Genomic DNA, 24,891 nt, shown 5'->3' on the forward strand with positions numbered 1-24,891 from the left:
TCTCGTCTTATATATGGGTAGGGTGGTGCCTGGACTTATAAACTTAATCCGCTCCAGAAGATGTTCGTAAGTCAAAACATTCGTAAGTCAAATCAGCATTTCCCATAGTAATGCACTGAAACCCAATTAATCCGTTCCGGCTGTTTTTTGGTTTGTATGTAGAGGTGCCGTTTGTAAGGCAAAGCATTAGTTCCCAAGTCAAAGCAAAATTTTTCGAGCGGAGCTGTTCGTAAGTCAAAATGTTCATACGTCAGGGTGTTCGTATTTATTTTTATTTATTTTATTTATATCCCGCCTATCTAGTCAATAGACCACTCTAAGTAGGGTTGCCAGACATCCGGCAAAAGGAGGACATGTCCTCCTTTTCAGGATCATGTCCTCTGTCCGTCAGGCAAAACTAAAAAACTTCAAAATGTCCGGCTTTTGTATCTGGCAACCCTATTTGTAAGTCAAGGCACCACTGGTAATCTGATATCAATATAGGGGAAAATACAGTATACATACAGATTAAGTATGTGTTGAAAAATTCAGCCTCCCATGCCTGTTGGGCCTGCCTGTCAGGCTTCTGCTGGATCAGCCTGTTCTTTGGTAGCAATGAACGGCTTCCAACATACTAGGCATTCACACAGTGCAAAGCAAAATTGTTCAAGTATAGTGGGATCTTGTGTGGGATGGGGGTATTCCTAACCTTAAGAGGGTTGCCATGATGGCATATGTCTATGATTAAACGAATGTGGATAGCTTGTATAATCTTGGAGACACTTGCCGTTGCACAAAAGGAAGGTGCTTAAAAGCTCATTTTTTAAAGGTCGAATCAGAATCAGTTCCCATCACTAGTGTTTTCCCAGAGAGAGCTCCTTTAGCAGGCACACTTTTGCTAATGAATTGGGCCCTGGAAACAATTCTTGCACATGCAACCGGAAAAATGCTTGCTCATTTGCTTTCATTTTTCTTTATGTTTGTGAAGTAATATGGGGCAGGAGATTACCTAGTCAGTAAATAGAAAAATAATTATTTTTTTCTACTCTGCTTTGACTATTTTTAGACTTCTTCACTGTGTAAGCTCCCTCCAGTCATTAATTGAATGTCCAAATAAAGAGATAAACGAATAGTTAAACCCAAAACAGTTGCTCATTTAAGAATCGTAGGCTAAAGTCCTGTTGGTTAGTGTAGTAAGTCAAAGCGGCAATGGGGATTTGGTGAGTCAGCTCCTCCATTAGTTCCATTGATTTAATGGGGCTATACTGTAGCTGTGACTTACTGTGCTAAGCAATAGGATTTCAGTCAGGTAAGCACATTAGAAGCATGCTGATCACAATTGGATGATCACATGTTGACTTAATAAATTGTGACATGAATGAATCGAGAAAGGTACTGAAGTGCATGAATAAAGACTAAAGAATTAGAAATGCTTAAAGGTGGACTTTGGTCAAGGAATGAGAATAATAATAAATATAGTTACATTTCAGTTAAAACATGGGAAGGGAAGTGCAGATGGGAAACGTGCTAGCTGCTTGAAGAACTTGGGATAACAGTTTGGATGCAGCCCATAATCATTGTTTATAGCTGTCATATCTAAAGTCCAAACAGCTATTATGATTTCTAACTTCTGGTAGGAGAAAAACAAGTGCAGTAGTTGTAAATGGTAATATTAAAGTATCTGGTGGTCTCTTAAAGGCTAACAAGGTTTGTTTGGTGTAAGCTTTTATTGATTGTTGTCTACTTCTTCACATACATAGAGTAAACAGAGTACCAGCAAAGAAATAACAATCTCACTGGAGATTGCTGGGGCAGGGAAGGACTTTCATCTTTAAACACATACAACCCCAAAGCTGCTTGATGAGGTGTGTGTGCAGAAAGTGTGTATCCCTGTGCACAAATGCTCCTTTGCCTGATGTGACCAGATATAGTCCCAAGGCGTGGAAAATGTTGCACACTATGATTTTAATAGGAAGTTAGAATTCCACAGAGTAAGGTATGTTGTTTTCTATTAAAAATTGCATGGATCTGTAGTATGGATATTCATAATCCTTTAATTGTTGGGTTATAAAAAACTGGATGTTATCCAAACTGGGGAAAGATTTGAGTAGAGTGGAAAGATTAAACATTTTTGAAGATCTTGTAAAGCTTGTCATCTTTGCTTAACGTTAAGTAGTAGTAATGACTTTAATTGCATCAGTCGACATTGTAGGTATATATTTTGGTGGGGGGGTGTACAAGCAAAGGAAAGTATTATTATTAGTAGTAGTTTTAGTTATTATTATTATAAGTACTGTATTATCATAATCTGTAGCTCACAATTGTCTGTGTATGTTGCTACTGATGACATTTGTAATTGTTTTAATTAGTCGCTGGAAACAAAAGTTATTTCTCATTTAGTATTTTAGCTGGAAAAGGAGTGTTACTCACCTCTGTTATGTGTGAAAGATACACTGTCAACCAGAGGAACATGGGTACTTGGAGATGTATAACAAAGATTTCTTTTTCTGACCAATACGTTTCTGGAGGAGAGAACGAGTTATTATTTACAGGGCATTAGTCTAAAGATGCTGAAGCTCTCTCAAAACTGGGACAGGAAATAAATAAATGTTAAAGTAGCTGGACAGAGGGGGTTATGGCATGGAGATAATCCTTCCCAGCTAAAAGAACTTAATGACCTAGAAAAAAGAACTTTGTTTCCTTAATGAAAAGGCTTAATTAAACTGTAGCATCTGACTGCATGGTGCTTTATCTTTGGCTCTCCAGAACTAGAATGCTGAATGCAAGGCCTGGTGGTGTGTGGAACTATAAAGAAGTAAATATTTTCTCCTTAGATAACGATAATACTGTATTGTAAATAATGTAAATGAAGATACTTACAACATTATAATTTTTGAATAGCCACTATGGTCTGACATGTGTTTGACTGGAAGTTGGAATATTCAGGTTCTAACTTCAGCTTAGTCATGACATTTTCTGGGGAAGCCTTGGCCCCTCCCTGTCACTCTCTGTCAGATGCACAGCCTGGGCTGCCTCACAGGCTTCTCATGAGCATACAGTGGAAAGGATGAAAGCCATGTGTGCCAACTGGAGACTCCTTGAGTGGGCTATAAATCTAAGAAATAAAGAAACAAGTAATTATTGGGCTATCTCAAATTTGCCATTGTTGGCTAAGAGAGTAGTTAGTGAAGGTAGCAGCACTGCATCTCCAAACACTCCTGGATTATGTTAATTATCTGAACATATATCAATTAGATTTTTGCTAGTGATATAGTGCTAAGACTGCCTTGGACAGATGACCTGGGTGGGGAACTGGATAAAGAGAGTATAGTTTTATTAGGCTGCTTAGACCTAAAGGTGGCTTTCAGTACCACTGGCCAGGGTATCTTGTTGGACTGCCATGGGTATTGGAGTGATAGCAATGGAGTGGTACTGGTCCTTTTTGTCAGGGCATATCAAAAGGTGGTGATGGGAAAGCATTGTTTGACACCTTTGGCATGTATCTATGTAAAGTGCTGGAAGAGGTCATTTGAATATTTGGGATAAAAGGGTACCAGTGTGTTGGGGACACCTAGCTCTGTTGCTTCTTGTTGTCTGACATCAAGGGAGCAGCCAATACCCCAATACTAGAAGTCTTAAAATCCTTCAGGCCAGATGGTGGCTAGCATTTGGCTTGGAGAATTCTGGGAATTATCCTAAAAAGTTACTTTCTTTTTAGAATAGTAACTTTTTAGCTGGGCTCGATTATCTCCCCAATGTTTAATATCTACATGAGGCTGCTGGGTGGGGTCATCAGGGGGTGTGGGGCTTCATGCCATCAGTATGCTGATGACACCCAGCTCTACATCTCCTTTTCACCTACTTCAGTGGATGCCGTTCTGTCCCTTCAGCGCTGCCTGGAGACTGTACTGCAATGGATGCAGGAGAATGGGTTGAGGCTGAACCTGGACAAGATGGAGGTCTTAAGGGTGGGTGGCCCCTCCATTGGTGGTTTGGGAAACTCCCTCTCCTTTGGGGGGTGACTCTCACCATGAAGAGTGAGGTTTGCAGCTTGGGGATACATCTGGATCCCCAAGCGCTTGGGGATACATCGGGACCCGGCACTTTCCATGGAAACCCAGGTGGCGTCTGTGGTCTGCTCCGCCTATTTCCATCTGTGGTCGATAGCCCAGCTGCGTCCCTATCTTGATGGTGGGGCCCTCACCACTCTGGTCCATGCGCTTGTAATCTCGAGAGTAAACCACTGTAATGCACTCTATGCGGGGCTACCTTTGAGATTGATGCAGAAGCTTCAAATGGTGCAGAATGCAGCAGTCAGACTCCTTAGTGGGATGAGAAAACATCAGCACATCTTTCCCACTCTGGCTGCCCATTCATTTCCACATTGATTTGAAAGTGTTAATGATGATATATAAAGCCCTAAACGTTTTAGGACCTCGATACCTAGCAGAACGCCTTCTCCCACCTAGATCTACTTGAATCACTTGCTATAGCCAGGAAAGACGGCTGATGGGCCTAATGCCGAGGGAGGCCCGGAAATAAAGAGCAAGAAACCAGGCATTCTCTGTAGTGGCCCCTTGACTCTGGAACAGCCTTCCGTCAGAGATCTGCCAGACTTCCTCGCTGGGTGTTTTTAAGAGCCAATTAAAAACTTGGCTCTTTAGGCAGGCCTTCCCTTCTGTCAATACTTGACTTTACTTTTTATTTTAATTTTCTGTTTATACTTTTTCATCTTGAATAATACTAATATTATCAATTTAAATTGTTGTTTTAATTATTTTTATGATACTTAACTGTAAGCCACGCAGAGTAGACATTGTCTAAATGGGCGTGATAAAAATCAAACAAATAAACAAACAAATAAATACATACTTTTTAAAGTCCACATTTGACAGTTGTACACCTTGATTCTGTGTATAAAATAATGGCATTTATTACTCTAGTGTGTGTATAACTCTCTCAGTCCAGAATATTGATCCAGAGAGTGTGTGAAAGGAAGCCTTGTTTCCTCAATCTCCCTCTCTCTTCCCCCCCCCCATCTTGCCCTCTCAGAAATCTTTCATACATACATGAAAAATAAACAGTAGTTTGGTGTCAGGCTCTGCTCCAATTCATGTTGTCTGAAGTCTCTTAAAAGATTCTGAAGAAAGAGAGAAGGTTACTAAGAGTGTGAGGATGTGAAAGCACCAGGTTCTGATTGATTTCGTCTTGAGTGGTATGAGGCACTCACATTGTTTGCCACCCCTCAGCTCCCTTTCATGTACCAACATGCTGTACACCTCTTTCCATGTGCTCATATCACATTGCCCCTCAAATCAAGTGAAAAACACAGCAAATGTCAAAATAGTTGGGCCTGTTTTATCCATAAATGTCGATGCAAAGATAATGACAACTTTCCTATCAAGGAACTTCAAAAGTGGTGATTGTTGTCATTCTTCCCAGTCATGTCAGTTTCATCTGCCCAAAGAGAGTAGAAAGGACTAATTTCAGTGACTAGGGAGTTTGTTAGGCGTGAGCCATTTAATTTAATGTATTTGTATGATCAACAGATCAGATGTTGTGAACCATGAGAAGGCCAACCTGTTTGTGGAAAGAAAGGGGGGGGGATTGACTTTATCCCTGTTCTGTGATTCCTGAAGGCTGCTTCAGGGCGAAAGGAATCCCTGGGTATTCCTGAAATTATAAGGCGCTCTTTGAAACTTCTTATTGCCCCCAAACAACTGCGGCACAGCCATGGCTGATGACATCATCCTTGTTACATGGCACAGCTCTACCAACAGGATTTCAGCCATTGTTCTGTACCATGGGATGTGTGTGTGTATCTTCACTTTGGTTCTCTTGCAGTAATGGAAAATGCATTGTTCATTTAAGAAAGGGATTTCAGCATTGAACCAGTACTTTTATATAACTTACTCTATAACTAAGACTGCAGTATATACTGTATATATCATTGCAGTCTTAGTTATAGCAACCGGGGAAGCCTGGCATGTATGCTAGTCAGTTTCTCCGAAGTAAGTAGAAGTGTGGCTTTAGTAATCTTGAAAGATTAGTTTACAAAAATTCATTCATTTTCCATGGTGATTTCAGATTTACCATGTAGTAAAAAAGTAACTTTCCCAGACTTTAGCCTGACAAATTCCTACTTAAGAAAATCGTGTTTCATTTTTGAGATGAGAAACAGGACTGCCAGGGATTGCTGATCCTGAAGAATTATCTTCCCCACAGTGCATCCTTGGAGAAGGGTCAGCTGAGATCACCCAGATCATGGTAGTGGTTGATGGGATTACTTTCCTTGCCACCTGTGTGGTTTTGGGCGAGTTTCATGGTCAAAGAGTATGATTAAAAGCAAGGCCTAGTAAATCATCTTCGAGTAAATTATACTTAGAAAAAATTCTGAGAGAGTCACCATAGATCATAACCAGCTTGATAACACATGATTATTATTTATGGAGAATTTTAAAAGTTTCATCACTGCATGGATTTTGGACTGTTGGGGTTTTGTTTTGTTTTTTTGAAAATTTGTTTGCCAGTCTTGTGATACAGTTGTGGTAAAAGTCTTATTTTGTTCCAGAAAGAATTTCTTTCACATTATGACAAGAGCACTGTATTTTAAATTGAAAGGGCCAAGGATTCTGCCATCCATTCTAGCAGGGGTTCTTGTCTCTTTGCTTTTGAAGTTTGCCTCAAGAGTTCTTGAGAAATAAATAAATTCTTTCTTTTCATAACAATGCAACAACACTTGTGTTGCTTATCAGAATTTATTGTGCACCTTTGGCTAAATAAACAAGCAAATAGGGATTAGCCTTGCCTGGTGTTACAGATGTGATGAAAGATTATTTTCCTCTTTGCCAATGTGTCCAGGAAGGGCCAAGGATGATACACCCAGAAATGTTTTCTTAGTTTGTCAGACACCTCTTAGTTATAGAGAGATCTGTATGGTAGAATATGAAGCCTTGATTCAAGGACTTGTAGATGGGAAACATATGCTGGATTTTGCATTTAACAAAATGTAAGTATGAAGTATGTAACTCCCAGGATGAGTTATTCTGCCTTCTGTCTATATTCTGTTTGTCATAGATAAAGTGTAAGGCTGTGTCTACTGACCTTCCATGATTTCTGGCTTATTGTTACACAAGTCAGAGATTCACCCTGTTGGTTTCAATGGGGCATATGCTTGCACAAAGGAGTACTGGATTCCCACTTGCATAAGCTCTGCGTTGGCCCCACCCCATTAACACACAGGAGGATTCTGGCCCAAGATCACCCCCTCTCTCCCTTACACATACCAATATTGATTAGATCAGCTTGTTTGCTCAAATATAAATATTAGTTCAAAATCAAAGATTGGACAATTGTCCCACTTCACCTGAAAACAGCAGTATAGCTTAAGACACAGAACAAACTATTTAATTAATTTCATTTCTGTGCTGTTTTCCCCCCGTAAAAGGTCTTACGATGGCTCACAATAATTAAAATATTAGTATGGTTAAAAACACAAGAAACTATTTAATTAAAAACTATTAAACAACACTTTTGTATAAAAATTAATCAAGACACCAAAAGAACCTGCAAAAACACAGAGAGGGTATTCAGCACAAAGCTTTATCTTCCAACTTCTTGCTGTTGTCTCTTAGACTCTGCTGCCGGAGTCAACCATATAATTCTGTAAAATGGTAGAAAGGGTGCTTATAATGCTTCATGTTATAATGATGAAAATTGGCTTTGGTATCATATTTATTTCTCAATACTGTGTTGGCATTATTAGTCCCGCTTGTTGAGCAAAAGTCTAGAGAAAATGATCTTACTTCATTGGAATATAAGAAGTTGCTTTATAACAAGTCAGACTGTTGGTTGATCTAGGCCAGTGTTATGAATTCTGATTGGCAGCAGCTTTCCATGTTTTCAGGTAAGAGTCTTGCCAGACCTACCTGGAGAAGGCAGGGACAGAAACCAAGAAGTTCTGTGTGCAAACCATGTATTCTATCATTGACCTGTGGCCCCTCCCCATCTTTCACTCTTATACCAGTGCTGGTGGAGTCAGAGAGTGGAGTAGAGGTTTTATTGTTTTCACATTCCCCATAATTAGTGATCCATGGATCGTTGCCTATTCTTCTGTTCCTAGCTCTGAAATGTTTGTTGCCACTAGGCTTAGAGAAGTAGAGAAAATGATACTTCACTTCCTTCACTCTTACATTGACAAAAGGATTGTGAAATCTTATGTACAACTGAACTGCCTCTGTTCCAAAGCCAGCCTCTAGGAGATACCTAATGGTTTCTTTTGTCCCCCAGTAGGCAATGATAAAAGGAATGGGTGCATTAATGGACTCCAGAAATTTTACATTCATTGTTTATAAATATTTGTTGGGGAGAGGTGGTGTGACATTTGGATGCTACAACTAAGCAGCCAAATTCTCTTCCAACTCTAGAGAAAGACAGTGTGCTTCAAGGACAAGCCTGAGTTTGTAGATAGTGTAGACCAGTCAATCCCAAACATTTTGGACTCACAGCTCCCTTGATTTACTGACCACTGGCTGCGGCCCCCCATGCTCAGAGGGGTCATTGGGGTCTCAGTGCCACCAGGGCCAGGATCTTGACACCCCTCCCTAGCCATCCCATCTCCCCCATTCTCAAATATCCCCAAGGTCCCACCTCCTTTCAGGTCCTCATGCAGGAAACTCTGAAGACCGCCTGGCAAGCACCTCTACAAGGAATCCTAGAGATGAGGCAAGGAGAGGCAGGTGCACAGCCTTCACTTCTGATTCATCTGCAGCGTTCATAGCTCTATGTTTCGTCTCTTTTCAAAAGACGCTTCTGACTTAGGTCCTGGTTGACCCATAGAGATGCAGCACACTGTTTGGGAACCCCTGGTGTAGACAAACCACCTTACCTTGCAGCTGTGTTAGGAATTGTCTCTTCCTAGCAACAGTCCATTCATAAGCTTCTAGCTAAGTTATGTGTATGCACTTTTAAAATCTGCATGTGGAAAAATGTTATTCCAGGTCATCTGCAATTTTTTTGTTGCATAATAGTGTTTAGCTTTAGAGACTGTAGTCCGGGTCAGTTAGAATGCCTTGGGGAATTTTCATATGGAATGGAGGTTGGGAATACATGTCACAGTAAGAGAGGTAAATTGCTGTCTATCAGATATACAATGTATTCTTTGATAAAAATTCCTTATTTTGTGGCAATGGGTGTGCACACAAATCCCTGACTTGATTTTTAGTGAAACATTCTATTTATTTTAACCTATGACTCATGCTCTCACAGTTTAGCAAAATGAGCTCACTTGCCTCCCAGTCTCTCTTGCTGTCACTTTCAACATAAATATGATGATGTAGACTGTGCTGTATTGGTCTGTTGTGTATTCCTCGGCAGAACAAGAAAATAGTTTTATGAAAAGAAGTATCCATTCGTTGTGTTTTTATAAAAAGAAAGCATGAAGGTACAACATCTAAATACACTGTACTTAGACTTTTGCATCCTTTGCATCACTAGTAATGTTAATCATTTGTAGATTTTTTTTTTTTGCTCTATTTGCTTGTTACTGTTCTATATTTTTCTTTTGTGTGAGTTTTTGCTTAATGTTGTGCACCTTAGAAAAAAGTGGGGGGATTAGAACCTTCATTTCTCACTTTTCATTGTTTCCTAATAATCATCATATGCTGTCAAGTAAATTCTGATTTATGGCAACCTGTTTTGAGGTCTTCTAGGTAGAGAAAAATGGTTTACCATTCCCTTGTTCTGGGGGCATCCTGGGACAATGCAGTCTGCCCAAGGCCACACTGGCTGGTTCTGCTTGGAAGGAGGCACAGTGGGGAATTGAACTGCCAATCTCTGGCTCCACAACTAGATACCTAACTCACTAAAATGGCTGGATTAGCTGAGGAGCCAGAAATTAGAATTGAGAACTGGCCATTGCTTTGCAAATCCACCCTGCGAACCTTGTTGCTGGCCTGGCAAAGAGTTTCTGCTATTGGGTAGGTAGGGGTCTAGGCTTAGATTTACAGTATATCTCTTTGGCAGGTATTTATATTAAAGTCTTGTGAATGCTTGATTGTATCTGTCTTAAAAGTTTTAATTTTTCACTGTGAGAAAAGGCTTGCAAGTTGTTGGACCCAGTATTTGTCAGACAAGCAGCATCTGCTGTCGCAAATGGAATCTCCTGTTTGCCAGTCTTCTGTTTGCTAAAGAGAGTCCTCAGCAGAGCACATTATTGTGAAGAAACCAAAAAAACTTTCCTTAGGTCATATACTAATAAAAGAGTACTTGGTGAAAGGCAGGACTGTTCCCCTAACATTAGTCTTTCACCTAGTTAGAAGAGTTGAAGATTTTTCCACATCAGTCTTGAGTTAATATGTAAACAATCTGGTCGACAGAAAGTGGTGTTTAAACTTCTTGGGCAAGAATATGATGCTGTCAAAGAAAGCGTTTGAGAGCTGGGTCTAAACATCTGACCACTGATAGTACAGTGTATACATTATTTAATAACGTGTTCCCTGTATGTTAGCGTACTTTTTTCCATATATAAGGCTGGCCTGTGTTGTTGTGTGATGTGAGATACATAGTGCCATTTTAAAATAGCTAATCATTCTCTTAGGTGAAGTTCTCTCAACCTTCTAAGTTTATCTGAACCCTTTGTTGTCTTAAACTTGTACCTCTCTCCCAAAGCTTAGAAAAGTTACTTTTCAGGACTGCAGCTCCCAGAGCTCTCTAGCCAAGATGGTCACTGGCCATGCTGATAGCGGGGATCCGGAGAACTCTAAATCCAACCTCTGCCTGCCCACATTGAGCACCCAGGTCTGAAGGGCTTCTCTACTCATCTTTGCTTGAATGTGGGTGGAATGTTCCATTGGATCAGAAGCCATCTTCACTGAGGTCCCCAAATACATGGAGGATACAGCTTATGTTCTAGTGAACAGGAGTAGAACATACTGAACAGCATGGCAAGGTTTGGGAATGGAGATGGTGGATCAGCATGTGCACCCCATCCCTCTGGCCAAGTCCTCCTCTTACACATCTGGGCAAACACTCAAAGAAAGTCTGTTGTGGGAATTCAGGGGAGTAGCACACAGTAGCAGATGAAGCTTGCAGGACTGACTTTACCATTAGCTAAACTGAGTCCGCTCACCTAGACAGCTGATGTTTAGTGTCAAGAAAGAAAGAACGTGAGTTCTTATTATGATAATTGCTGGACGATGTGAGGTGGTACATATGATATTTTCTGCCTTGGATTTCAGAATACATTAATTTGCCTTGAGTGTGATGCATCTTGTTTGAAAGGGATGCCATTTGCTATACTGGCTTGGGCAGTAAAATGGTGTCAGTAAGTCCTCAGTTGATTGTTCAGGAAGGGGAAGAAGATGGTTGCATTTTTCAGCTGCTGTAAGGCAGGACTAAATTCAGTAAGTAGTGGAGTCGTGCAGCTGTTCAAATAAGCAATGGCCCTACTAGAAGTAAAGGTGAAGGGAATGTTCTTCACAACAGAACTTGGAAATAGTTCATTAAAAATTAGTTAGTTATTCCTAATCAATAACACTTCTAAAATTTGTTCTTTTAATTTTTAAATGCCAACTTTCTTGACTAATGACCTTTCCCCTCCAATTTTATTCCTTGTCATTCTTAGTAATAGTAAGTGATAGCCACACTGTAATGATCTCTTGAATTAACAGAATTATTCTGTGAAGGTTCAGTGCCAGTGACTTACATCTCTTTAAAGTTTAACCTTAATGTAACAGTGTGAGCCTGAATGTTTCTGAGCTGCTTCATAGACTCTTTGTGACCCAAGGCAGTTCATGGGAAATCTTTGTGATTTTGGCTGATAGGTGCCATTGGTCCAACCCAGGATGGCTTGTGGTAAGAGATTGGGAGGGTTGCAGTCCCTTTAGAACATCTGGAGAGACAAAGGTTTCTACTCATAAGACTGAGAATTAAAAAATGGATCTCATATTGCAAGGTGGTACCTCCTTCGTACCACTGTACCTACCTACCTACCTGCCTGCCTGCCTGCCTGCCTGCCTGCCTGCCTGCCTGCCTGCCTGCCTGCATACATGCATGCATGCATGCATGCATGCATACATACACACACACACAATTGCTTTCTAGCTGATCGGACTGTACACGAGAGCATAAATTAGACCAATCTTAAAAATAGTATTTGAAATCTAATGTAAATGCATATAAATAAGCATAAAAAGATTAAATGAATACAATAATAGTGATAAAATTATAAAATAGGCATTCTCAAAAAATTAACAAGATGTGAAATTGACTTGAAGAAATTGCGAAGTGGGCAGTAAGTTCCATCTTTCCATGGCTTGTTTAATGAATTTAGCGGTCCTATATAGGATATATAGTAGTCTGTGCCAGCTAGCAGGAATAAAACTATACGTAAAGAGGAAGTGTTCTTGATCCCAGTTGTTAAGGGTTTAAGGTCTTGGTCCCTCAGATCTACATACAGAGAATATTCTGTTAGAAAATGTACCATGTCCTCTGTTTTAGAGCACCCTGCTGGGCAAATTCTGTAATATATTTTAGTACAGCAGGAAAACTATACTTCAGATAAAGACCCTGATTTGAAAGAGGCAAAATAAAGAATGAAGGTGTGGCATCAACTAACATTTTCTTTTCCCTTTCAAGATTTAATCTTTTTACCAATTGCCTTGCTGCTGCTATTGCTCTAAAGTTATGTTCAGGTGTTTTTATGCAAATAGCTACAAAGACCTACTATAATTTTATATCTGTTTTTCAGCTAGAAAACAGAATACTGTACCATCAATAGAGAACTTTCTAAATGCATTCTGGTTTATGCACCACTCAGTGATCTAGAAGGCTGTTGTGAACATAAATTCATTAAGATCCAGCTATAAATAGTTTACTGAAATGTCTTTCAGAATACTGATACCAATTTGGGCTTATTCTGACAAAATGGGAGGGGGAAGTGGAAGGTGTTTAATTTGGAGGATGCATATGTTTAACCCACTCAATCTGTAAAAAAGATATATATATATATTTGCACTGAACAAATGGAACATGGAGAAAATGCATGTTGTTACAGGCTCAGACAGTTGAATGCCTTGGGGGAAAAATGCTTATTTTGACAGACTATTTTCATCAGGTAGCTTGCTGCCATTTATTGTTTCATTTTCTCCTCCACACCCTTTCCATTATACCAGTAGTTCCCAATCTTAGATAACCGACGTGTTCTCAGACTGCAACTCCCATGGCACTAGCTGTGCTGGATGGGTTTCTGGGAGATGCAGTCCAAAAACACCTGAATTATCTCAGTGATACATTAAGTCTTTCACAAGATGTCAAATACTGGGATGGGCAAGAAAATTGCCTGTAAAAATGGTCTGTAGTTGAGTGTTTCCATTTCTTCTTCATTCCTCACTGTTCTAGCTCAGTCTTTCTTCCCACTGGCTTATGATTTTCCTATCAACTTTCTTTACATCTCTTGCCTCTTATTTCATTAGTTGACTCCTTCTGGACTGTTGGCCCTCTTGTTTAACTCATTGTTTTCTGTCTCATCCATCTGGACCCAACCTGGTTATCTTCCATCCTAGGCCCCTTCTGTTTACCTTCTTTGTCAGGCCACTTTTGTGTTATTTAACTTTTCATTTAATTTCTGAGGGTTCTTATGATGCTTCCTGTCTCTTCCTTTCTACTGTCTGTGCCAAGCGGGTTCCCTTATAGCTCTGGACTTCGTCTTACATCTAGCAGATTTGAGAGAGTTCCTTTTAAAGCACGTGCCATTTGGGTGATTGGGAATGTAATGATTCACCAAACTTGGCAAGGCAGCACTGGGAATTGGAATTCTGCTAATGAGGAGAGGGATGCCATGGGAATAGGGGCTGGTGATGTCAAAAGGCACTGAAGCTTAACCAGCCAACTAGATTTCCTGGAACGGTCTCCTCTTCAGCTTCCTAGATGGAAGAGGCATTGGGGTGAGCAGAGGGGAGATAACTCTGAGATAACAAGTGGAATTATGAAAGTCAGCCTTTTTATTTGTGCCTTTCCCCCTGAACATTCTGTTCTCTTTTCTTAATTGGTGGGGGAGATAAATCCTCCAGAATAGAGATCAATAGAGATGTTTCAAGAAAATTATCAGAAGTTTCTGTGTTTTTCTCCCCGTCATTTGAACAGATGTGGGCATATTGGCAAAGCAGTATCTTGAGAAAGGCCTTTTGGTGCCAGATCATGTATTCACACGCGTCATGATGACAGAACTGCAGAAAATGCAGAGCCAGCCTTGGTTGCTTGATGGTAAGCTGTTTTCTTTTCTTTTCTTAAAGTTCAAGTGCAAGTAAATATTTTCTGCTTTTTAAAAATTGTTTTTAAACCACACTAATTATGTACATGTTTTGATGTGATAATTCTCTGTTTTAATTCTGTTAATCTATTCTATGTGTGTTTGTGTTTTAGCATTATCTGTTTGAAAATTCATGTTATAGGTGGCTTTGGGTCCTGTTTGGGGAAAGGAAGGGTAGAAAATAAATAAATAAATAAATAAATAAATAAATAAATAAATAAATAAATAAATAAATAAATAAATCTGTCCTACTGTCTTACACAGGCCCTTTAAAATTTAATATAGGTAAATGTTAGGTATAAATATAGGTAAATAGCACTAAATGTGCCATTTATGGAAAGTAACATAACATGAAAATCAGTGAAGATGATGACGCTGAGTTCTTCCAGTATTTTTAGCAACTAGTGGTGGAGTGGGAAGGCAAAGGAACGCATCTGGGGAGCATCTGAGAACAGAGAATTCATAGTTTTGCTTTTGGCAACCATCAACATTGAATACAGATGTGAATAATAATATTCAGGTCCTGTCACAAAGGTGCATTTGTTGAGATGTGCCCAAAAGGTGGCAGCCGTGGCCATGTTTCCTAAGGTAATGGCCCCTCAGCTGTTTTGGATGACCAATGCTATCTTTCCCACCGAAACCACATTGGCTGGGTGGAGATGCTGAGTGCTGTTGTTCAATCCACTCAGTTAGAGGAAACCAAACTAAGCAATCTGGGATTTCTCTCAGTTTAGACTGATACAGTTACTTGCCTGAGTTATGTTGGAAAAGATATTGGGAATGCCTCTTTCCTAAATTGCTGCTGAATTTGTGTTTATTTTGCCTCAGGTGCACTGTAAAATAATTGGTTAATTGCTGAAAAGCTTTGGGCAGCATTTTGTGCAGTAGTTGCCAGTGTAGTACAAAACCATTTCCTAAGAAACAAGCAACTGAATTATGAAGGTTGCTTAGTAGGATGCATACTTGCGACCTCAATCTGTTGTTCTGCCCAGTTGGTGCAAACATACTGGGATACTTGGCAAGTGCTATGCACTTAAAATTGTATGAAACAAGGGCTGATGCCTGTTGGGTTTCTTTTTCTGCTGGATCAGAAGAACGGCTAACTTGCTTCCTTTCTTCTACATTCCCCATGCCCCAAGAAATAATCTGAGGGAGTGGAAATGTCCCAGGAACTACAGAGTAGGATTTTCATGTCTTAATGGAATCTAGTAATTCTAGCAATTCATTTTTCATATGTTAAATTATAAAGGAAAACACTTTCCCAAGATAATTTCTATGACCATTATAGTCACTCTCTGCTCAATTCACTTCAGGAACAACTGCTAGCTGTGTTTATAGGCATTCTATCAAGAAAGATGTATTTACAGATTAAGGTGCCAGGCCCTAATTTGAATATTTCCTGGATAGTTTATAAGTAAGATAATAATAATGGATTTTTTTTAAAAAAAGGACATAATCAAAAATAAAATTACCTTATAATCAAGGGATGGAAGAAAAAATTCCAAGCCAGATTAGTGAAAGTTTTGAGTTAAAATAATCACTGGGAAATATGCACCAGTTGAAAAATCTCTGGCATAGCTGGGATAGCCCCCTTCACGGATTGCTATCTTGTTGTGGCGAAGGGGCTTGAGTAATTCACAGAAGCTATGGGCTATGCCATGCAGGGACACCCAAGACGGACAGGTCGTAGTGGACAGTTCTGACTAAATGTGATCCACCTGGAGCAGGAACTGACAAGCCACTCCAGCATTTTTGTCAAGAAAATCCCATGAACAGAAACAAAAAGTTAAAAGAAATGATGTTGGAAGATGAGCCCTTTAGGTCAGAAGGCATCCAATATGCTACTGAGGAAGAGTGGAGGACAAGTACAAGTAGCTCCAGAGCTAATGAAGTGGTGGTTGGGCCAAAGCTGAAAGGATGCTCAGCTGCGGATGCGCCTGGAAGTGAAAGGAAAGTCCGATGCTGCAAAGAAAAATACTGCATAGGAACCTGGAATGTAAGATCTATAAACCTTGGTAAGCTGGATGTGGTCGAAAAGGCGATGGCAAGAATCAACATTGACATCCTGGGTGTCAGTGAACTAAAATGGATGGGAATGGGCAAATTCTGATAATTATCATGTCTACTATTGTGGGCAAGATTCCCGTACAAGAAATGGAATAGTCCTCATAGTCAACAAAAGAGTGGGAAAAGCTGTACTGGGATACAATCTGAAAAATGATAGAATGATTTCAATATGAATCCAAGGCAGACCTTTCAACATCACAGTAATCCAAGTTTATGCACCAACCACTGATGCTGAAGAGACTGAAATTGACCAATTCTATGAAGATTTACAACACATTCTAGAAATGACACCAAAGAAAGATGTTCTTGTCATTATAGGGGACTGGAATGCTAAAGCAGAGAGTCACAAGATAAATGGAACAACAGGTAAGTTTGGCCTTGGTGTTCAAAACAAATCAGGGCAAAGACTAATAGAGTTTTGTCAAGAGAACAAGCTGGTCATCACAAACACTCTTTTCCAACAACACAAGACGTGACTCTACACATGAACTAGAGACCAAATTGCTCACATGCGCTGGATCATGGAGAAAGCCAAAGAGTTCTAGTAAAACATCTACTTCTGCTTCATTGACTACACAAAAGCCTTTGTGTGGACCACAGCAAACTATGGCAAGTCCTTAAAGAAATGGGAGTGCCTAACCACCTTATCTATCTCCTGAGAAATCTGGGACAGGAAGCAACAGTTAGAACTGGATACAGAACAACTGATTGGTTCAAAATTGGGAAAGGAGTACGACAAGGCTGTATATTGTACTCCAGCTTATTTAACTCATATGAAAATACATCATGTGAAAAGGCTGGACTGGAGGAATGCAAAATGGAAGTAGGATTGCCGGAAGAAATATCAACAACCTCAGATATGCAGATGATACCACTCTGATGGCAGAAAGTGAGGAGGATTTAAAGAACCTCTTATTGAGTGTGAAAGAGGAGATTGCAAAAAACGAAGCTCAACATCAAAAAAACTAAGATCATGGTCACTGGTCCCATCACCTCCTGGGAAATAGAAGGGGAAAATATGGAGGCAGTGACGTATTTTACTTTCTTGGGCTCCATGATCACTGCAGATGGTGACAGCAGCCATGAAATTAAAAGATGCCTGCTCCTTGGGAGGAAAGTGACAAACCTAGACAGCATCTTAAAAAGCAGAGACTTCACCTTGCCGACAAAGGTCCACATAGTCAAAGCTATGATTTTTCCAGTAGCGATGTATGGAAGTGAGAGCTGGACCATAAAGAAGTCTGACTGCCGAAGAATTGATGCTTTTGAATTGTGGTGCTAGAGGAGACTCTTGAGAGTCCCCTGGACTCAAAGCAGAAAAACCTACCCATTCTGAAGGAAATCAACCCTGAGTCTTCACTGGAAGGACAGATCCTGAAGCTGAGGCTCTAATACTTTGGCCATCTCATGTGAAGAGAAGACTCCCTGGAAAAGACCCTGATGTTGGGAAAGTGTGAAGGCAAGAGGAGAAGGGGACGACAGAGGACAAGATGGTTGGACAACGTCATTGAAGCTACCAACAAGAGTTTGACCCAACTCCGGGAGGCAGTGGAAGATAGGAGGGCCTGGTGTGCTCTGGTCCATGGGGTCACGAAGAGTCGGACACGACTTAACGATTAAACAACATAGCTGGGATGCTAATACTGGGATTATTGTATCAACTCTGTTGTTATCATCCATAGTCTTTACCAGCAAACCATTATCACTTTGTACAGAACAAGGCTTCAAAGGGAAAGAACCCCATTGAAAAAGACTGAATATCAGTCACTACCAAGTTGAAATGCTACATTGACTCACACAATTTATCCTTGTGTCTACTAAACTAACCAACCATTGTCATTTTGTGCTTCTGTGTCCTACCTGGTCATGGGGCCATGTATAAATGATTTTCATATAGTTTCCCTCTTATAGCTGAGGAACTGGAATGGATTCATTAAAGCTCACATCAAACGATAGCAATTAGTTTTTTAAATGCCACAACATGTTTGTCTCTTATTTTTGTCTTTTGTTTTGCTTTTGTTTTGTTTTGTTTCTTGTCTATTACTAAGAAGGCTCTTTTGCCCTGTCTGCAGTCACCTCACCTGAGGTGGCAGGGATGACATTCCAGGAAACCATCTTGTACAGGCAAAGAGGTGTGTGGGAGAAGACAATTCTTCAGCAAACCGAATGTCAGATTGTTTACGACAATGATGACAGTCATCAGTGCTTTTAGTTGGGCCAGTAAAGGAGTAGTGCTTGGGAAAATACATACCTTCACCTCAGGAATAGGCAAAATGTGGTCGTGCAACTCTTATCAGCTCTAGCCAGCATAGTTTGGGGTGTGGAATGGTAATAGCTGCCGTCCCAATGTCTGGAGGGCCAAACTTAAGGCCTCTTTATTAGTGACTTAAGCTTTCTCGGTTAGAAGCAGCTCAGAGGCTTTTTGCTCATCTTCAACCCTCCCCCTGCCTTCCACTGCTTGGGGATATGAGCAAGCTGAGATACTCCTTGATCAGCCAGCCTTCTGTTACATGAAACAGTGCATATTGCTGAAGTGCGACAAGTAGCAACTGTTAGGTGGGTGGGAAGGAACAGAGCCAAGATAAATTCTTAATAGCAATTTGGTTTGTATGCAATGAACAGTGCAAACTATGGCTTACCTTTGCAGATTTACATCTTGGTAATTTAAAAAGAGATCTCTCCAAATGATTTTATTTTGTTTTTCAAAAGCAAGTCTCTGTGCATACAGATAAATTGAACTGGCAACAAATCACTAAGGGCGCAATGGGCTCAGCTGGATTTTTGAACCCTGAATCCCTATATTTAAGCAGATGTAAAGAAGAAATAAACAGATATTTTCTGGAAATCCTTTCAAGAGAATTGGGAGGGTTGTTTTTGTGTGCTGAAGAGCACAGGGCCACTCCTGACAAGTTACAGCTGTAGGGCATGGGGTGGAGATAGATTCAAGTAATTATGTGCAATTTGTATGAGCCACGAAGGAATTCCTTCTCATTCTCCTTTACAAATGTATCTGTCGAGAAATCAAAGATGAATCAGCTACTGTTTAAGGATGTCAGTAACCTGATTGCTTTTCCATTTGGAATTAATGATTAAGACCATAAATTGAATGAGTACTGAACAGAGTTAAGGTACCAAATAAGTCCAGATTGTACTTCCCTTACGAAGATACTGAGTAAGCTTAACTGAAGAGGAAGGATATTTCTAAACAAGAAGGCAGATGAGAAAGCCCATTTGCTTCTCACCAGGGTCTTTTGTCTAAAGGGACTTGGATAGTAAAGTATGAAAGGGCCTGTGCGTTTTGCTTAACTTGTCCTGATACATTAGTCTGAATCATTGATTCTCAACCATTGGCCTTCTAGATGTTTTGAACTTCCAAGAATCCTTAATCATTGGTTATTGCCAATTAGTACATTAAGGAATTGAAGTCCAAAGCACATTTGATAGATCAAATGTCAAGAATCACAAGGATAATTTATATTCATATTCAACTATTTTATTTATTTATTCAGTTTGTACCCCACTCCCATTAGTGTCACAGCACTACTCTGGGCAGGTTACAACTCATAAAATAGAAAACAAAAATAAAAATTGAGACATTAAAACCACTAGCAGTAACCCTAAAAAGTACATTTTTTCATGTGAAAATTTGTGGAATGGGTCTTTGCCTCTTTGGAGAACTTCATATTTCAGTTACAACTTTACTTCTCTAAGTTCGTGGAGCATAGTGTCATGGAATTAAACCATAATTTATTTGCCTATTTATTTAATGCTGATTATTATTATTTTTAGTTATGGAATCTAAAACAATAGTTAATTTTCTTCTCTTGCTGGTTGATAGCATTCACTTTAAATCCTGCTCTTAAACACACTATGAATTGATGGACAAACCTAAATTCCTCAAATTTAATTGATCCAGAGTTTTATTTCTATAATTTTAAATCACTGAGTTTTAGAAATAACTATTCTGCAATGTAGGCATAAATGCAACATCATGCCAGCCCCAAGCCTCAATGACAGAAGACAGGGTTCCTCACCAATCCCTGGCCTTCTCCATACTCTCTGCAAATATTCTGTGAAGGACTTCCTAGCACATCACAGCAGATTTTGCTGGTACCTGCAGAAGGCTTCACAGGGGAAAAATGAAGCTAATGGGATTTAAGAGAATGGATGCTTGTATGCATTAGATCAGTGGTTCTTAACCTTTTTGAAAGAAACGCCCCCTTGAGCCATTGTGGAAGTTATCATCGGCCCCCCTCCCCGTGGTGATATCTTTTATTTATTTATTTATTTATTTATTTATTTATTTATTTATTTATTTATTTATTTATTTATTTATTTATTTATTTATTTATTTAAGACACTTAAATCCAGTGACCCCTGAAAACAAAATTAAATTCCAAGAAAATGAAATGCCCCCCCAAAAGTAACATTTAATGATTTAGTTGCAAGTGAATTTTAAGACGCAAAAAGAAATATTAAAAGGGCATAAAAACAAATGCAGGAACTAAAAATTTCAAGACAAAAAGTCTGAAACTAAATTAAAATTGGAGGAAAATATATATTCATGCTCACTGTAAAAAGGCTGCAGCCATCTTCACAGTTTTGGCTTGCTCCAGCACCCCCCTACTGCCCCCCTTCTGCTCCAGCGCCCCCACGCCGCCCCTTTTCGTTCTACCGCCCCCCTGAAAAATGAAATCGCCCCCTGGGGGGCATTATCGCCCACGTTAAGAACCTAGGCATTAGATGGCTTGAAATGCAGGAGCTATATCTTTTTACCTGTTTAACTTGGAAAGAGGTCTGAGAATAGTTTTGGTCAGAACAGAGCTTTAAAATATTACTAGAATTAATGCATTAATGTTAATTAAAAATAATTATTTGTTTCTGCTGTTCAAGCTTTTGAAAATTGCAAAAATGATTTGTTTTGTAGAAATGTCCCCTATATCTCAAAAATGACACCTAAGTAACCAATGCAATAATAAGCAATATTTGTCACTCAACACATCATTGTTCTGGATCACTGGTTCTTAACCTTGGGTTACTCAGGAGTTTGGGACTGCAACTCCCAGAAGCCTTCACCACCAGCTGTGCTGACTGGGGTTTCTGGGAGTTGCAGTTCAAAAGCATCTGAGAAACAAAGGTTAAGAACCACTGTTCTAGATATTGTAACTTCAGAAGAATGTCTTTAGTATTTGCAAATAAAAATAATACAATCATGCATTTTTTTGAAAAGGAGATTACTTCCAAGCTCTTAACTTCCATTTACACAAATCTTATTTACTTGTTTTTTTCCATTTATTCAGTATTTACTTCTCTCTTCCTTTAATTAAGTTACAGATTTGTAGTAGAGCAATAAGAGGGAAAGGTGATTTACCTGGAAATTGAAAACAGTAACGGACTTGAACAAACATATTATTCCTGAAATACTGCAGTTTGTGGATGAGGAAATAAATTGTTGCCAGGATTCTGACCTGTTCCTGTTCTCCAGCATAAAGAAACCAGTGTTGGCTCAGGGCCCCAGGAGGCTTGTGGTGGTTTGTGTGAAATGCCATGTTGTTTCTTTATATATGACATGAAGCTAAAATTTAACCTCTCCTGTACAGTGATTCTCACTGTCTGAAGGAAAACATAAAAGTCTAGTCAAAGCTGGTGACAGAAAAAGAGTTTCATGCATTTTTAAAAGGATAGAAACAACTTTCTGTCAACCAACCTAGTGTTCTCTGTAGTTTTACCAATGGTTTACCCCCTTAGTTATTTCAGTTACCTTTCTGGTTTGTTTGCTTGACACAGATGTAAAAATAAGACACAGTACTTTTGTTTGAAGTATCTTAGCTAGCTTAGAAGTGAAATATGTGAAGCAGTCACTGTGGGAAACAAGAAGCTGGCCTACATGGGTCTTCAACAGGAGCTGTGATTGTATATATTTTTGTAATATATATTATATATTTTTCTCAAGAGGATAGGAAAAATCAGTGGATCATCTTTGAATCTATATCTCTGTATCTCACATTTGAATTCAGTGTACACTGTTCTTCGGACCATTGAAATAAAAATAGAATCCCTTTCTTCTACAACTTGAGCAAGATTCTTGTGATACTTCATGCTGTCTAACCATTGGATTTCCAATGTGATGAATGAATAGAGTGACAGACTAGGACTCTGGAGAACAGAGTTCGGATCCCACTTAGTCATGGAAACACACTGGGGGAATGGAAGCGGTAAAACAATTCTTTAAATATCTCACTTACCTTGAAAGCCCTATTAGAGTTGCTGTCTGGTGGTTCCAACTTGATGGCACAGTACACAAGCATTGGATGCAGTGGCATCAGGAGTATTGTCATAAGTCTGTCCAGAGTTGGATAAGTTTCTTTTTCCCCCCTAAACTTTGGCCATTGTTCTATACTCTTATGAAGGTGGGCTGGTCCTCAAATCTATAATTTACAAAAGTACAGAGGGAGTTGGTAATAAAATCTCAGACTCATGGCACACTTTTCTAAAGGATTGGCTTTGTTTTCTGTTGTGCCTATAGGTTTTCCAAGGACATTGGGTCAAGCTGAAGCACTTGACAGAATATGTGAACTGGATCTCGTAATCAGCTTGAACATCCCATTTGAGACTCTGAAAGACCGCTTAAGTGCTCGTTGGATTCACCCAGCTAGCGGGAGAGTGTACAATATGGAATTCAACCCGCCTCAAGTATATGTAAGGTTTTTGCTAGGCAATGTTACTTAACAGCAGTGAATTTATAAGTTAAAAAATGGCTTCTGCTTTTCATGACTGGTGAATTGTGTTTGCAGTTTTGTCTAATTAATAGCCCAGCTCTAAGCAGTGAAGAAGGTGCACATCTTGGAGAAATAGGATAGGTGCACAAAAAAGGTAATTTAATACAATTAAATCGTCTCCACTACATTTTGATGTTGTCTACATCAGAGAAATGTTGCTTGCACTTTTTGCTCGCATAAATGCTGCCTTCCATCCATTGTTTAGTGAAGGGTGTAAAGTGGGACATGTACATTTTCTGTAGCAAAGTGCCCCTTTTGTGTACTATTTTCTCAAGAAGTGGGGCTGCCTGTCACACAGGCTTCTGAAATGTCACCCTCACTCTGTGATTATTCCTAGTCCCTGACTGGTGAGGTGCAGAAAGAATTCTCCTTTGTCAATGAGGTTCATTTTTTAAGATGTTCTAGATTATAACCACCAGCATGCTAGTTACAGCAAGATATCTGAAGGGTACCATGTTGGATAATGCTGAATCTTGCAGTCCTTGGAGATCTTGAACTTTGGAAGGGGGTGGTTGGGGAGCTGGCCAGTGGGGGAAAGCAAGCTTCTCATGCTCCTCTTTAAAAGAATATACATAGCTAAAGGTTTGTAGTGTAATGCCAGTGTCTAGGCATGTAGGGCGGTTTATTTTAGGAGTGGATGATCTTAAGTGAACAGCCAGCCTGGGCAGCCTTAAAGAGAGATTCTAAAACTTTTTTGTAAGAGTTATCCATGTGACTTAGTTGTGTACTAACGATTAGCACAACCCAACAAATTATTTAGGAAATAACCCCAATTTTTATCTGTCTAGAAGGCAGCCCCTGGGGCATTTTTACAGCCTCCCTGTACATTCCAGAGGCATCCCTTTAAAAAACAAACAAACATATTTTCACTTTGGAGCTGCCCAGGAGCAGCTGTTTTCACCTTGGGGAGTCTTGCGTGATTTTCCAGTAGCCTTTGAGGGAAAAAACAGAAAAAAAGGAACTTGAGGGTTTGGGTTTCTTTTTAGTGGTTTTCCATCGATTTGTGCAGCTCACAGTGAAGGGTTTTTGGGGGCAAGAATTTGGGCTGTAAAACAGTTGCAATTTTCCACCTTTGCACTAGACTCAGTAGTTGACAACTGAGAGGAGAACTCCAGTCGGAAGTGGAAAGGAAGCCTGGTAGATCCAGCAGGCAGGCACAAAGTGAGATGGGTTGTTAAAAAGCAAAGCATGCTGCTCATATGCCACCCCATAGGACTTAATGCATTCTCTGTGCTTAAAGCATAATGCAGGCTACACATTGCCCCCTGCACAAGCTGAGTACTTGTTTTACCAACCTCAGAAGGATGGAAGGCTGAGTGAACCTCAAACTGATTACCTGGGATTAAACCCCAGTTTGTGAACAGAGTTTTGACTGCAGTACAGCGGTTTTAACTACTGTGCCATGAATTGATCCTTCCCTAACTAGGTGTGAGCTGGAGGTTACTCCCTTTTGTACTCCAGATAAAAGACAGTAGAAGGGAAAATGCTCATATAGAATCATAGCATCATAGAACCATAGATCTGGAGGGGACCACAGAGGTTGCTAAATCCAGCCCACTGCCAAAGCAAAAAATCCACAGATGAAGCATCCCTGAGAGTTGGCCATCTAACCTCTATTTTAAAAACGGCAATGAAGGAAAGTCCACCACCATCTGAGGCAGTCCATTTCATCGTCCAATAGTTCTTATTGTTAAGGAATTCTTCCTAACATTATGGGGAAATCTCCTTTCTTGTAATTTCAGTCCTTTACTTTGGCCC

At 39.8% G+C, this 24,891-nt stretch overlaps 1 protein-coding gene across 5 annotated transcripts in view; it reads left to right on the forward strand.

Moving 5' to 3' along the window:
- The window catches only part of AK4 (adenylate kinase 4), a 32,689-nt gene that overhangs the window by 4,811 nt on the left and 2,987 nt on the right, over nt 1–24,891 (forward strand). For 4 of the 5 annotated variants that reach the window (XR_013544963.1, XR_013544964.1, XM_020806085.3 and 1 more), the window contains exons 3-4: nt 14,122–14,241; nt 22,881–23,053. Coding sequence is in view for 3 of the 5 variants with exons in the window: in XM_020806085.3 (XP_020661744.1) it covers nt 14,122–14,241; nt 22,881–23,053 (293 nt within the window). In the remaining 2 variants the exon portion in view is untranslated. The remainder of the gene's footprint in view (nt 1–14,121; nt 14,242–22,880; nt 23,054–24,891) is intronic. The other variant, XM_078392960.1, reaches the window with a different exon arrangement.

Source organism: Pogona vitticeps, chromosome 4, assembly GCF_051106095.1.
Source record: "Pogona vitticeps strain Pit_001003342236 chromosome 4, PviZW2.1, whole genome shotgun sequence".
NCBI lineage: Eukaryota > Metazoa > Chordata > Lepidosauria > Squamata > Agamidae > Pogona > Pogona vitticeps.